The 16,163-nt window shown below is 39.1% G+C and overlaps 1 protein-coding gene across 2 annotated transcripts in view; it reads right to left on the reverse strand.

The window, feature by feature from the left end:
• Positions 1-15,621, reverse strand: part of clasrp (CLK4-associating serine/arginine rich protein) — a 37,548-nt gene extending 21,927 nt beyond the window's left edge. For both annotated transcript variants that reach the window (XR_009802628.1, XM_061878177.1), the window contains exons 1-8: positions 15,463-15,621; positions 13,018-13,157; positions 12,690-12,787; positions 8,519-8,620; positions 6,363-6,442; positions 6,167-6,251; positions 5,966-6,102; positions 3,282-3,378 (exon numbers count right to left, since the gene is read on the reverse strand). Coding sequence is in view for 1 of the 2 variants with exons in the window: in XM_061878177.1 (XP_061734161.1) it covers positions 3,282-3,378; positions 5,966-6,102; positions 6,167-6,251; positions 6,363-6,442; positions 8,519-8,620; positions 12,690-12,787; positions 13,018-13,116 (698 nt within the window). In the remaining variant the exon portion in view is untranslated. The remainder of the gene's footprint in view (positions 1-3,281; positions 3,379-5,965; positions 6,103-6,166; positions 6,252-6,362; positions 6,443-8,518; positions 8,621-12,689; positions 12,788-13,017; positions 13,158-15,462) is intronic.
• Between the last annotated feature and the right edge of the window lie 542 nt (positions 15,622-16,163).

Consider the following 16,163-nt stretch of genomic DNA (forward strand, 5'->3'; position numbering starts at 1 on the left):
CCTCTTTGGGGATTGTAATAGAGATCCATCTGGATTCATCAATTTAATTCTACACATTTCTTCACAGAAAAATAAATCTTTAACATCAATATTATGGAACATGTCCACAAAAAAATCTAGCTGTCAACACTGAATATTGCATTGTTGCATTTCTTTTCACACTTTATGAACTTACATTCATATTTTGTTGAAGTATTATTCAATAAATATATTTATAAATGATTTTTGAATTGTTGCTATTTTTAGAATATCTTTAAAAAAATCTCACTTACCCCTTGGCATACCTTCAAGTATGATATTTAGAAATCGACAAATTGAAGAGTACCGTATTTTTCGGATTATAAATTGTTCTGGAGTATAAATTGAAACGGCCGAAAATGCATAATAAAGAAGAAAAAAAAAACATATTAGTCGCACTGGAGTATAAGTCGCATTTTTGGGGTAAATTTATTTGATAAAATTCATCACCAAGAATAGACATTTGAAAGGCAATTTAAAGTAAATAAAGAATAGTGAAGAACAGGCTGAATAAGTGTAGGTTATATGAGGCATAAATAAGCAACTGCTATGTTAACCTAACATATTATGGTAAGAGTCATTCAAATAACTATAACATATAGAACATGCTATACCTTTACCAAACTATCTCTCACTCCTAATCCATAAATCCCATGAAATCTTCTTCCTCGGTGTCACTTCTAATATTATTTGATATTTTACGGTAATGTGTTATTAATTTCACACATAAATCGCTCCAGAGTATAAATCGCACCCCCGGCCAAACTATGAAAAAAACTACGACTTATAATCCAAAAAATACAGTACATTGTGGAAAAACATGGTACATGCCAAGTTGTTCTCCCAACAAGACAAAAACGTTTTTTTTTCATCCACAATCGCTGTGAGACGTTACAGTGGAGAAACAGCCCGCTGCCGAGCTTCACTTCCGTCTCTAGATTAGTTTAACGCATTATTAACATATAATGTAGATTGCTACTGTAACTGTTTTAGTATAACGGCATAAAACTTCTGAAAGTCCAGAGTCACTTTTTTAGCGGAAACTTTTATGCTGTCAAAACACCTTTTTGAAAGGTAATGTGATATTTCTATCGAAATAACTGCTAGTACATCAACTGAGGAATAGAAATAGGACATTTTATGGCAAATTGTAATCAAATGTAAATCATTTTATAATCTGTTCTGATTGATAGTCCTTAATTAATGAATGTTTAGCAGGCTGAATATTACAGTTTATTCCCGGAGAATGTGCAGACAGATATGAACACCATTACCTTGTACAACATGTAATGTAGAAAATATCAGAGGCATGTCTTCAGGTAGAAATGTTTAATGGATATGTTCCTTTTAACTGCACATGTACTTTAGATGTATAAAGTATTTATATTATTCACATGTGAATAATGCTGTATAATAGACTGTATTTGTTTTATTCACATGTGAATAATGCTGTGTAATAGACTGTATTTATGTTATTCACATGTGAATAATGCTGTATAATAGACTGTATTTATGTTATTCACATGTGAATAATGCTGTGTAATAGACTGTATTTATGTTATTCACATGTGAATAATGCTGTATAATAGACTGTATTTAAGTTATTCACATGTTAATAATGCTGTATAATAGACTGTATTTATGTTATTCACATGTGAATAATGCTGTATAATAGACTGTATTTATGTTATTCACATGTGAATAATGCTGTGTAATAGACTGTATTTATGTTATTCACATGTGAATAATGCTGTATAATAGACTGTATTTAAGTTATTCACATGTTAATAATGCTGTATAATAGACTGTATTTATGTTATTCACATGTTAATAATGCTGTATAAATGACTGTATTTAAGTTATTCACATGTGAATAATGCTGTATAATAGACTGTATTTAAGTTATTCACATGTGAATAATGCTGTATAATAGACTATTTTTTTTAATTCACATGTGAATAATGCTGTATAATAGAATGTATTTATATTATTCACATGTAAAAAATACAGAAGTGTTTATTGTGAGCTAACGGTGGTGCTGAATTTCCCCCAGGGATCAATAAAGTACTTTCTATTCTATAAATATTACATTTTACATGACCAAACATCTTTGACAGTCAAACCATGATGGTAACAATCCACCTTGCTAAACATGGTGTACCTATTCCCCTCTGAATGTAGTACAAGTGCTTCTAAAGCAGGAAAGCAAATTTTGTATTCCTACAAAATACAAAATCTGGCAAGACAGCAACGCACTGCAGGTAAGTTTTTAATGCTATGAAAAGCATGTTTAATGTCCTTTTTGTGTTGAGCGGTTTAAAAAAGCATAATGTTTGAAAAAAAAAACATTTAACTGAAGCAAACTAATTGTCCAGTTATCAAAATAAAACCTGAAAATGATCTGTTTAGGGCAGACTTTTTAATGACCAAAAAGCAAATCTGCGATTGATCGCAGTACATTTTGAGTTAACGTAGAAAAAACTGCAATCAATCATAAGCTATTCAAAAAAATATATCGAAGAAAAGGTGAGCATTTTGGATGAAACTGCATTTTTCAAGGCAATTCATTACTCGGTTGTGTTTTTTGTGTCTGATGAGGGACAAGCTGCAGAAAATGGATGGATGTTAATTTATTAATCGTATCTCACGCATTATAATCGATTACATTTTAAGTACATCAATTATTTAATTCAAATGCCCTCAAGTCATTTTCCAAAAGTACCATATTTTTCGGACTATAAGTCGCAGTTTTGTTTTCACAGTTTGGCCGGTGGTGCGACTTATACTCAGGAGCAACTTATGAGTGAAATTGTTAACACATTACCGTAAAATATCAAATAATATTATTTATCTCATTCACGTAAGAGACTAGACGTATAAGATTTCATGGGATTTATGGATTAGGAGTGAGAGATAGTTTGGTAAAGGTATAGCATGTTCTATATGTTATAGTTATTTGAATGACTCTTACCATAATATGTTAGGTTAACATAGCAGTTGCTTATTTATGCCTCATATAACCTACACTTATTCAGCCTGTTCTTCCCTATTCTTTATTTACTTTAAATTGCCTTTTCAAATGTCTATTCTATAAATTTCCCCAAAAAATGCAACTTATACTCCAGTGCGACTTATATATGGTTTTTTCCTTCTTTATTATGCATTTTTGGCAGGTGCGACTTATACTCCGGAGCGACTTATACTCGTAAAAATGCGGTATATGTATTTGACATATCATGTTGATGTTGTTGAACAAACTCTACCTGACAAAGTCTCCTTCCACCATTCCGTAGGGAGTGGCCGTTTTGTTGAGTTCCGTTTCCTGCTCCTGGTTCAGTTCGTCAATGTCAACCTCGACGTCTACAAATGCAGGCAAACACAAAAGTGACTTTCTTCATTCCTCCAATAGTTTATGATACTGTATCTGTACTGTAGGTAGTAAAACACCGTATTTCCTTGAATTGCCGCTGGGGCGCTAATTATTTTAAAACCTCTTCTCACTCCGGCGTATACCAAAGGCATGCAGTAAATTTAGGCCTGCGCTTATAAATTTGAGTGTGATGTAAGGATACCATCATGAAAAGCACATTTAATTAAAAGATTTTTTATTATGGTCTTACCTTTACTTATAAACAAAGTCCATGCGCAGCTCCTTCTGATCAAAAGCATCGATAACTTGTTTATAGAAGTCTTCCTTATCTTTCTTCAGTTTTAAAAGTCTCTCTGTCTCAATGGAGATATTCCTTTATTACCTCCTGCTTCCATTGAAAGTCCAGTTTAGAAAACTGTTTTATTATAGATATGTAATCCTCCATGTTAAAAGTGCGAGCGAGAAGAAAAATTAAGGATCGCTGCTCACTCTTGCTGCTTGTTGTCACTTCTTCTGCAGCCGAGTAGTCGCAAGAAGGATCACTAGCGCCCTCTACCACCAGGAGCTCATATTTGACACACGCAGCTACGGTATATTAATAAAACATAGCTGCTTACTGTTCTTTTTAGCATATTCAATAGCTTGGACCTTAAATCCTACTGAATAGCTCTTAATCTTCTTCCCTTTATACGATTTCAAATGATTGAAATCAGCCTCCTTGATTTTGAAAATGATGACAGGTGAAGTGTCACTTGTGACAAGACGAGTTTGACGTGGCGGCAATTCTAGGCATATGCTAATTATTTTGCGAAACGAGTTTGACCCAGTGTTAAAGGGGAACATTATCACCATTTAGTAAGGGTTACAACCATTAAAAATCAGTTCCCAGTGGCTTATTTTATTTTTCGAAGTTTTTTTCAAAATTTTACCCATCACGCAATATCCCTTAAAAAAAGCTGTAAAGTGCCTGATTTTCGCTATCTGTGAAGCCACCGTCCATTTTCCTGTGACGTCATCCAGTGATGCCAATACAAACAAACATGGCGGATAGCACAGCAAGATATAGCGACAATAGCTCAGATTCAGACTCGGATTTCAGCGGCTTAAGCGATTCAACAGATTACGCATGTATTGAAATGGATGGTTGAAGTGTGGAGGCAGATAGGGAAAACAAAATTGAAGAAGAAACTGAAGCTATTGAGCGAATAGCTATTGAAGCTATTCGGCGATCGCCTTCTAACCGATTGCATCTTTTGACCAGACCACCGGAGAAACTTAAATCTGTCGATTGGTAAGTGTTTGTTTGGCATTAAATGTGGGTGGAGGGAAAGGCTGGATGCAAATATAGCTACAAATGTACATAGCCTAAATAGCATGTTAGCATTGATTACTTGGCAGTCATGCCGCGACCAAATATGTCAAATTTCAGCGGCTTAAGCGATTCAACAGATTACGCATGTATTGAAACGGATGGTTGGAGTAAGGAGGCAGATAGCGAAAACGAAATTGAGCGAATTGACGCTATTCGACCATGTCTGCCTTAGCATCGCCGGTAAAATGTGCAGACCAAACGATCGGGACTTTCGTATCTTGTGACACTGGAGCAACTTAAATCCGTCGATTGGTAAGTGTTTGTTGGGCATTAAATGTGGGTGGTGGGAAACGCTGGATGCAAATATAGCTACAAATGTACATACAGCTAGCCTAAATAGCATGTTAGCATCGATTAGCTAGCAGTCATGCCGCGACCAAATATGTCTGATTAGCACATAAGTCAACAACATCAACAAAACTCACCTTTGTGATTTCGTTGACTTTATCGTTGGAAATGCATCGGCAGGATATCCATACATCTCTGTGCCATGTCTGCTTTAGCATCGCCGATAAAATGTGCAGACCAAACGATCGGGACTTTCGCATCTTGTGACACTGGAACAACTTAAATCTGTCGATTGGTAAGTGTTTGTTTGGCATTAAATGTGGGTGGAGGGAAAGGCTGGATGCAAATATAGCTACAAATGTACATACAGCTAGCCTAAATAGCATGTTAGCATCGATTAGCATGCCGTGCTAATCGACGCATACTCCACGTAAGTCAACTTGAATCCGTCCCTGATCGTGTTGTTACACCCTCCGACGAGACATGATGTCTCCAAGGTACGGAAAACAGTCGAAAAAAAACGGAAAATAACAGCTGATTTGACTCGATATTTATAATATGTTTGAAAAAATGGCCGATTGACTACCTATGTGACGTCACGTTGTGACGTCATCGCTCCGAGTGCGAATAATAGAAAGGCGCTTAATTTGCCAAAATTCACCCATTTAGAGTTCGGAAATCGGTTAAAAAATATATGGTCTTTTTTCTGCACCATCAAGGTATATATTGACACTTACATAGGTCTGGTGATAATGTTCCCCTTTAATCCTGAGCCGGCGGTAATGCTATGCATGTGCTAATTATTTTGCGAAACGGGTTTGACCCGGCAGTAATTCTAGGCAGGCGCATACTATATACCCGGCGGCTATTCAAGGAAATATGGTAGTACAGAATGCATGTTGATGGCATTTACTCACCGATATCTGGGATAACCTCATCCTCTTCAGACTCGCTGTTCTCTGAATTGTCCTCGTCTTTGTCAGATGCTGGGTCAGGTTCTGTTACGGTGCTATCCTCGTACGTGTACCCAATGGCCACCTTTTTCTCAGCCAGCCTGCAGAAAGAGCAAAACGGCTTTGTTGGGGTCGGAAAACTTTTTATAGCTTTAACTGGCATACTTTTTCTTCTCGTCCTCATTTGGCTTCTGCAGGCCACCGTAGAGCTCATCCACATAGATCTGGTACAAACACTGCTCCTCGGAGACTGCCGAAGGAAAACAGGCATAACCGTTAGATGAATGAATTGCTACACAAAGCAAATGAAAAATGTCTTTGTTATTATGCTGAACATTTAAGACCATGTGTGACTACTAACTGTTGGCAAAGTCGTTCTGCACCAGGCCTCTGTAGCGCTCATAATTGCACTTCCTCTCCTCCATCTCTAGATCTGGAGTTCTGGGGACAATACATGTTCACTTTGGCGTCGCTTCGTCATGACAATAACACACATATGTACAAACCCCATTTCCATATGACTTGGGAAATTGTGTTAGATGTAAATATAAACAGAATACAATGATTTGCAAATCCTTTTCAACCCATATTCAGTTGAATATGCTACAAAAACAACATATTTGAAGTTCAAACTGGTAAAAAAAAAAAAATTTTTGTGCAAATAATCATTAACTTTAGAATTTTATGCTAGCAACACGTGACAAAATAGTTGGGAAAGGTGGCAATGAATACTGATAAAGTTGAGGAATGCTCATCAAACACTTATTTGGCACATCCCACAGGTGTGCAGGCTAATTGGGAACAGGTGGGTGCCATGATTGGCTATAAAAACAGCTTCCCAAAAAATGCTCAGTCTTTCACAAGAAAGGATGGGGCGAGGTACACCCCTTTGTCCACAACTGCGTGAGCAAATAGTCAAACAGTTTAAGAACAACCTTTCTCAAAGTGCAATTGCAAGAAATTTAGGGATTTCAACATCAGCGCTCCATAATATCATCAAAAGGTTCAGAGAATCTGGAGAAATCACTCCACGTAAGCGGCATGGCCGGAAACCAACATTGAATGACCGTGACCTTCGATCCCTTCGACGGCACTGTATCAGAAACCGACATCAATCTCTAAAGGATATCACCACATGGGCTCAGGAACACTTCAGAAAACCACTGTCACTAAATACAGTTTGTCGCCACATCTGTAAGTGCAAGTTAAAGCTCTACTATGCAAAGCGAAAGCCATTTAACAACATCCAGAAACGCCGCCAGCTTCTCTGGGCCTGAAATCATCTAAGATGGACTGATGCAAAGTGGAAAAGTGTTCTGTGGTCTCAGTCTAGATTTCAAATTGTTTTTGAAAATATTCGACATCGTGTCTTTCGGACCAAAGGGGAAGTGAACCATCCAGACTGTTATCGATGTAAAGTTGAAAAGCCAGCATGTGTGATGGTATGGGGGTGCATTAGTGCCCAAGGCATGGGTAACTTACACATCTGTGAAGGCACCATTAATGCTGAAAGGTACATACAGTGAAGTGAAGTGAATTATATTTATATAGCGCTTTTTCCTTAAGTGACTCAAAGCACTTTACATAGTGAAACCCAATATCTAAGTTACATTTAAACCAGTGTGGGTGGCACTGGGAGCAGGTGGGTAAAGTGTCTTGCCCAAGGAAACAATGGCAGTGACTCGGATGGCGGAAACGGGGATCGAACCTGCAACCCTCAAGTTGCTGGCACGGCCGCTCTACCATCCGAGCTATACCTCCCCATATACAGGTTTTAGAACATATGCTGCCATCTAAGCGCTGTCTTTTTCATGGACGCTCCTGCTTATTTCAGCAAGACAATACCAAGCCACAACAGCATGGCTTCGTAAAAAAAGAGTGCAGGTACTTTCCTGGCCCGCCTGCAGTCCAGACCTGTCTGCCATGGAAAATGTGTGGCGCATTCTGAAGTGTAAAATAGGACAGCGGAGACCCCGGACTGTTGAAGGACTGAAGCTCTACATAAAACAAGAATGGGAAAGAATTCCACTTTCAATGCTTCAACAATTAGTTTCCTCAGTTCCCAAACGTTTATTGAGTGTTGTTGAAAGAAAAGGTGATGTAACACAGTGGTGAACATGCCCTTTCCCAACTACTTTGGCACTTGTTGCAACCATGAAATTCTAAGTTAATTATTATTTGCAAAAAAAAAAAAAAAAAAAAGTTTATGAGTTTGAACATGAAATATCTTTTCTTTGTAGCATATTCAATTGAAAATGGGTTGAAAAGGATTTGCAAATCATTGTATTACGTTTATATTTACATTTAACACAATTTCCCAACTAATATGGAAACAGGGTTTGTACATTCAACACATACTACTTTCATTATTCAGGCGATAATAGTTGTTTTTTAAATTTAGTGGAACTATTCATGTCAGCGTAAGCAAATGTGTTCCAAATGCTGTTTGAAACCAACGAAAAAGATATTTGAATAGCTGAAAGACAAGAAACCACATGACTACTGTGGCAGACTTACATGGTGCTGAGCACCACTGGCGTGTAGGTGGGGATGTAGTCCAGGTGAGCCCTCACGTCAAACCTGTCAATCATGTTGTTGGCATCTCCTTGCCAGGGCATCCTTTAGAGAAGACAAATGAGACAGTCAGTATATTCCCATTCACTAAATAAGTCAGATTTCTTAAATATAGTCATACCGCAACTTAAGAGTGTTTGGAGATATGAGCTGTCTCAAAAATAAATGTTATGCCTTTAATTGCAATCAAAATTTTGAGTCATAAGCAACACTCAGTGTGCTTTCCCGGCCTAGCGGGACACAGATCAGATGCGTATCAGAACCCACAGACTTAGTTTTAAATGATAAATGGGTTGTACTTTTATAGCGCTTTTCTACTTTCAAGGTACTCAAAGCGCTTTGACACTACTTCCACATTTACCCATTCACACACACATTCACACACTGATGGAGGGAGCTGCCGTGCAAGGCGCTAACCAGCACCCATCAGGAGCAAGGGTGAAGTGTCTTGCTCAGGATACAACGGACGTGACGAGGTTGGTACTAGGCAGGGATTGAACCAGGGACCCTCGGGGTGCGCCGGGCCACTCTTCCACTGCGCCACGCCGTCCCTAAGCGACAAGGCTGTCGTTACACAATGTTTCGCTTTTGGATTTGTAACGTAAACATCCATCCATTTTCTTTCGCTTATCTGAGGTCGGGTCGCGGGGGCAGCAGCCTAAGCAGGGAAGCCCACACTTCTCTCTTCCCAGCCACTTCATCCAGCTCCTCCCGGGGGATCCCGAGGTGTTCCCAGGCCAGCCGGGAGAGATAGTCTCCCCAACGTGTCCTGGGTCTTCCCCGTGGCCTCCTACCGGTCAGACGTGCCCTAAACACTCCCCTAGGGAAGCATTCGGGTGGCATCATGACCAGATGCCCGAACCACCTCATCTGGCTCCTCTCCATGTGGAGGAGCAGCGGCTTTACTTTGGGCTTCTCACCCTATCTCTAAGGGAGAGACCCAAACTCATTTGGGCCGCTTGTACCCGTGATCTTGTCCTTTCGGTCATAACCCAAAGCTCATGACCATAGGTGAGGATGGGAACGTAGATCAACCTGTAAATTGAGAGCTTTGCCTTCCGGCTCAGCTCCTTCTTCACCACAACGGATCGATACAGCGTCCGCATTACTGAAGACGCCGCACCAATCCGCCTGTCCATCTCACGATCCACTCTTCCCTCACTCGTGAACAAGACTCCTGGGTACTTGAACTCCTCCACTTGGGGCAGGGTCTCCTCCCCAACCCGGAGATGGCACTCCACCCTTTTCCGTAACATAAACAATCAATGTTGAAGTACATTTCTTCCTCTTTTTATGATTGAGCAGACTTCAGAAGGGGCACTTATCAAACAGCCTGTTAAAACTCAAATCCCCTATTTATGTTTTTATTTTGGCTTTTAACAATAGAACAGTAAAACTACACAACCTCGTGTTAAAAAAGCACCGTATAACATAATATGCTTAACAAAAATATTGATTGAAATCTGATTACCGTGGAACCACTTCGCTGAATAGGACTTCCAATGGAGGTCAAGTAAAAATTAATTTTACAGAATTACCGTATTTTTCGGACTATAAGGCGCTTTTAAAATCCTTTCATTTCAAGCAATTTCATTTGGTACATGGTGTAATAATATTTTATTTGGTACATGGTGTAATGATAAGTGTGACCAGTAGATGGCAGTCACACATAAGAGCTACGGGTAAATTGCAACATGACGGCAGTAAACAACACCGAAACTTTAAATGTTGAGAATACAGAACATTACACACGGCGCTCAAAAATCTGTCAAAATGTTTTAGTAGCACTATGATAAGCTATGAAGCCACACCGCCTAATGCAGGGGTAGGGAACCTATGGCTCTAGAGCCAGATGTGGCTCTTTTGATGACTGCAGCTGGCTCTCAGATAGATCTTATTTTACATTGCTTAACACAATAAGTAATGAATAATTCCACTGGTAATCAGTGTTAAAAATAACGTTCAAAATGTAAAAAATTCTCATGCATTTTTATCCCTCCATCCGTTTTCTACCACAGTGTTTTTCAACATTTTTTGAGCCAAGGCATATTTTTTGCTTTTAAAAAATCCGGAGGCACACCACCAGCAGAAATGTATTAAAAACAAAACTCAGTTGACAGTAAAAAGTCGTTGGATATGACTTTAAACCATAACAAAGCATGCATGACTATAGCTCTTGTCTCAAAGTAGATGTACTGTCACCACCTGTAAACATCACACCGTGACTTATTTTGCGTTGTTTGCTGTTTTCCTGTGTGTAGTGTTTTAGTTCTTCTCTTGTGCTCCTATTTTGGTTGTTTTTTCTCTTTTTTTGGTATTTTCCTGTAGCAGTTTCATGTCTTCCTTTGAGCGCTACTTCCCGCATCTACTTTGTTTTAGCAATCAAGAATATTTCAGTCGTTTTTCTCCTTCTTTGTGGGGACATTGTTGATGGTCATGTCATGTTCGGATGTACATTGTCTTTGCTCCACAGTAAGTCTTTGCTGTCGTCCAGCATTCAGTTTTTTTGTTTACTTTGTAGCCAGTTCATTTTTAGATTTGCTCTGCATAGCCTTCCCTAAGCTTTAATGCCTTTTCTTAGGGGAATTAACCTTTTGTTTATTTATGTTTTAAGCATTAGACACCTTTTTTTTTTTACCTGCACCCTGCCTCCCACTGTTTCCGACATCTACAAAGCAATTAGCTTTAGACAGCACCGACCACTCAACAACACCACATCATTTTCAGACTGTAATTGCTGGTTTGCAAAAAATATTTTTAACCCATATAGGTGAAATTAGATAATCTCCCACGGCACGGCACACCAGACTGTATCTCACGGCACAGTGGTTGAAAAAGACTGTTCTACCACACCTGTTTTACATAAAAATGCACACATTTAGTTGTATTTAATGTTTAAAAAACATTATATGGCTCTCACGGAAATACATTTTAAAATATTTGGCTTCTATGGCTCTCTCAGCCAAAAAGGTTCCCGACCCCTGGTCAATGGAATGTCGGCGCATTAAACATACGAGTATTATTATGGTGCGTGTACAAGGACCACTAAATGCCACCTTTTAGCAGACATTATCTGGCTCCCCAAACCATTGCTGACTGTGGGAACTTCACACTTTCATTTAAAAGTCAAGGCGCAAGAGTCTGGAGGAAGGCTGGAGAGAAGCAAAATCCAAGTTGCTTGAAATCCAGAGTGAAGTTCCCACAGTCAGCAAAGGTTTGGGGAGCCATGTCAGCTGCTGGTGTTGGTCCACTGTGTTTCATCAAGTCCAGGGTCAATACAGCGATGTATCAAGAGATTTTAGAGCACTACATGCTTCCATCTGTTGAAAAGCTCTCTGGAGATGATGATTTCCTTTTCCAGCATGATCTGGCACCTGCCCACAGTGCCAAAACCAGCAGTAACTGGTGTACTGACTATGGCATTACTGTCCTCCATTGGCCTGCCAACTTCCCTGACCTGAACCCCGTAGATAATTTGTGGGTTATTGTGAAGAAGAAGCTGAAAGACACCTGACCCAATAATGCAAATGAGCTAAAGGACGCTATTGAAGCATCCTGGGCATCCATAACACCTCAGCAATGCCACAGGCCGATTGCCTCCATGCCACGCCGCATTGAGGCAGTAATCTGTGCAAAAGGATTCCCAACCAAGTACTGAGTGCTTTAATTGACATTTTCAAATGTTTGATTTTGTTTTTGCTGTTATAAATTTTCTTTTTTTACTTGGTCTGAGGAAATATTCTATTTTTTTGAGATAGGATTTTTGAGTTTTCTTAAGCTGTATGCCATAATCAGCAATAGTAAAATAATAAAAGACTTGCAATATTTCAGTTGACGTGTAATGAATCCAGAATGTATGACATTTTCATGTTTTAGTTGCATTACAGAAAATAAAGGACTTTATCACGATATTCTAATTTTCTGAGACAGTCCTGTATATGGTGTATCGTGACATGGTCTAAAAATATCAAGATATTAATAAAAGGCCCTAATCCAGTGAGCCATTTTTTACGAAAATACACCCGAATAGACCCACTCATCGGCGGAGCGCCCTATGGTCCGAGAAATACGGTATTCAAATCCCCAAAATCACTTTAATATGTGTGTCACTCACATGTTGATAGGAGACTCTGCAGCTAGAGCCACAGCAGGATCCAGGTGAATCTTATATGCTCGTCCATGAACCTGAAGGAACTGGGCTGGATCTTTTTTCTGAGGAGACAAAATCAAAATTATGTAAGACGTTTAGCTCCAGCCCGAACTTTACTGCCAATACATCCAAAGCTAAAGAGTCAGAAAAACCCTTAAGCACTTCAGAAGAAAAACCAAGTGGCCGCATTAGACAACAAGAATCCCTCTGAAGGCCAGAAGATGGAGCTTGACAGGTCAGAAAAGCAAGATTTACTTTTATGCAAGAGTCACTAAGTGACAAAGTCTCTTACTATCTTCTCGTAGTACTCTCGGCGACGCTCCCCTCGCCGCTTGTAGTCGACCATCATGCCACGGAGCTTGCGCTCGTGTTTGCGGGCCTCCTGCCACATGACGGCTCCGCTGGGGGTGGGGGCGCGGCGGGGCACGGTTGCTTCAATGAAGCAAAGTGGAAAAGAAAAGGTGAATGAGAGGTTCCAGGAACACAGTTCTCACATGCAGTAAAATAAATACCAGGGTTTTGCTGGTATTTGTTGGTATTTTATTACAAACCCCGTTTCCATATGAGTTGGGAAATTGTGTTAGATGTAAATATAAACAGAATACAATGATTTGCAAATCCTTTTCAAGCCATATTCAATTGAATATGCTACAAAGACAACATATTTGATGTTCAAACTGATAAACATTTTTTTTTTTGGCAAATAATCATTAACTTTAGAATTTGATGCCAGCATGACAAATAAGTTGGGAAAAGTGGCAATAAATACTGATAAAGTTGAGGAATGCTCATCAAACACTTATTTGGAACATCCCACAGGTGTGCAGGCTAATTGGGAACATTTATAAAGGATTTTTGAATTGTTGCTAAGAATATTTTTAAAAAAAAATCTCTCGTACCCCTTGGCATACCTTCAAGTACCCCCATTTGAGAAACACTGTTTTAAAGACCCCTAAAAATACAATTAAAATAAACAAACATAAACAAAAGTGAAATAAAAAAGCTTAAAGGCTAAATGTAATGTAGAAAAAGTTGCAACGTTTAATAAATCAAAGCCGTTTGTTTTCCCTTTCAAACTGTCATTGCTCAAAACATAATATTGAATCAAAATCAATGTTATTATGAATTATTGACCTATCCAAGTTCCCATTACTTTACATCAAATAGTCCACTAAGAAAAATATTTTTGGTGGAAGATTTTGCAAATTTGGTAAATAAATAACCAAAAAATGTAGGGATGCACCGAAATGAAAATTTGTGACCGAAGCCGAAACCGAATAAAATTTGAGCGCTTGGCCGAAGGCCGAATACCAAATACCGAGAAATAAATGCAGTTTTTCACAACTTTTTTATACTGCATAAATAGCCTGTCAATATTCTTTTACAATGAACATTGACATTTTTTAATATTCCAGTAGCCTTTGCTTTTCAAAAAAAGCAGTTTTTCATTTATATTAGGCCTTCAAACAAAACATGCATTCCAAAAAAAAAATAAAGTGCATTAAAGTGGATAAACCCACAACAAATGAATTATTGTCCTTTTGGAAAAAGTCTGCTTAGCCACAGTAGATATGCTAATAATGTAAACAGAAGGCTCAAGTAAATCTCAATTAAGTGTGTGCTTGTAACCTCATACACTTATACAGGTAGCCTACACAACAGGCTAATAATGTAAACAGAGGCCCCACTAAATCTCAATAAGTGTGTGCTTGTAACCTCATACACTTATACAGGTACACAACATATCCCAGGCCAGAACAGATTTGTCAATAACAGTACTTCAGCTTCAGAATAAAAAGAAGGAAACTATGTATAAAACAATTTAAATTTAACACTGCACGTTGGTTGATTGCGTCACCGCGTCAAAAAAATTGCGTCACACGCCACTATTCGGCTTTGTTTTTAACTCATTCCACCGAAGGCCGAATGTGGCTTTTTTTGCCATATTCGGCCGAATATATTCGGTTACCGATTAATCGGTGCATCCCTAAAAAAATGTATATTTTGTTGTTTTCTTACTGTACCGAATATGAATTGAACTGTGGCCTCTGAACCGAGGTAAGTACCGAACCAAAATGTTTGTGTACCGTTACACCCCTAATATTACATTTCAACATCTCTGTCAACGAAGATTTGCTTCAGTAAGCGACACATAGTCATTTTGATAGTAGGCTATTTTAGCTAATATAGACACTTACGTCAAGTGTTGCCTTCATTATAAGACTCATATACTGCTTTTCATTTTTTGCGGCTCCAGACAAATTTGTTTTTTGTATTTTTGGTCAAATGTGGTTATATCATAAAAACTGCCATGAAGATCACTGGCCGTTGGACAAGACACCAGCTCCCAGTGCCACCCACACTGATTTAAATGTAAAAGTTAGATATTGGCTTTCACTATGTAAAAGCACTGAGTCATTAGAGAAAATGCGCTATATAAATATAATTCACTTCATATTAACAGTTGACATACTAGAACAAGAGCGGTTTTGTCATCCTTTTTTTTGTCATTAGCACATAGTGATAGAAATAGAATAAAGGCAGCACAAAAGCGTGCAAAAAGATATGTTTTTTTTAAATTAGCGCTCGCAGCAAAATGACGACGTCGGGCCTAAACTAGCTTAGCTTAGTTTAGCCGGGGTAAGCTAACTGCCCTAAAAACTAACGAGCGAACTATTTATAGCCTGTATCATGCGTGCAAAAAGAAATATGTTTTATGTGGTGTTGAGCGGCTCACCTGTTTCTCTGTCAACTTTCACAAAAACTGGGTTTGTTCCGACATGAGCCAAGAGGCTTGTGTACGTCTTCTTCTTCCGAGATGACCTTCTTCTTCCTACGAGAATGGCGGCTTGAAGCGCGCCCCCTCTTGGCCTGGAGTGGAACTAAAAGGGAGTAACACGCCCCCTCTTGGCCTGGAGTGGAACTAAAAAGTAGTAACACGCCCCCTCTTGGCCTGGAGTGGAACTAAAAAGTAGTAACACGCCCCCTCTTGGCCTGGAGTGGAACTAAAAAGTAGTAACACGCCCCCTCTTGGCCTGGAGTGGAACTAAAAGGTAGTAACACGTCCCCTCTTGGCCTGGAGTGGAACTAAATGGTAGTAACACGCCCCCCTTGGCCTGGAGTGGAACTAAAAAGTAGTAACACGCCCCCTCTTGGCCTGGAGTGGAACTAAAAGGTAGTAACACGTCCCCTCTTGGCCTGGAGTGGAACTAAATGGTAGTAACACGCCCCCCTTGGCCTGGAGTGGAACTAAAAAGTAGTAACATGCCCCCTCTTGGCCTGGAGTGGAACTAAAAGGTAGTAACACGTCCCCTCTTGGCCTGGAGTGGAACTAAATGGTAGTAACACGCCCCCCTTGGCCTGGAGTGGAACTAAAAAGTAGTAACACGCCCCCTCTTGGCCTGGAGTGGAACTAAAAGGTAGTAACACACCCCTTCT

Source organism: Nerophis ophidion, linkage group LG18 (genome assembly GCF_033978795.1).
Source record: "Nerophis ophidion isolate RoL-2023_Sa linkage group LG18, RoL_Noph_v1.0, whole genome shotgun sequence".
Taxonomy (NCBI): Eukaryota; Metazoa; Chordata; class Actinopteri; order Syngnathiformes; family Syngnathidae; genus Nerophis; species Nerophis ophidion.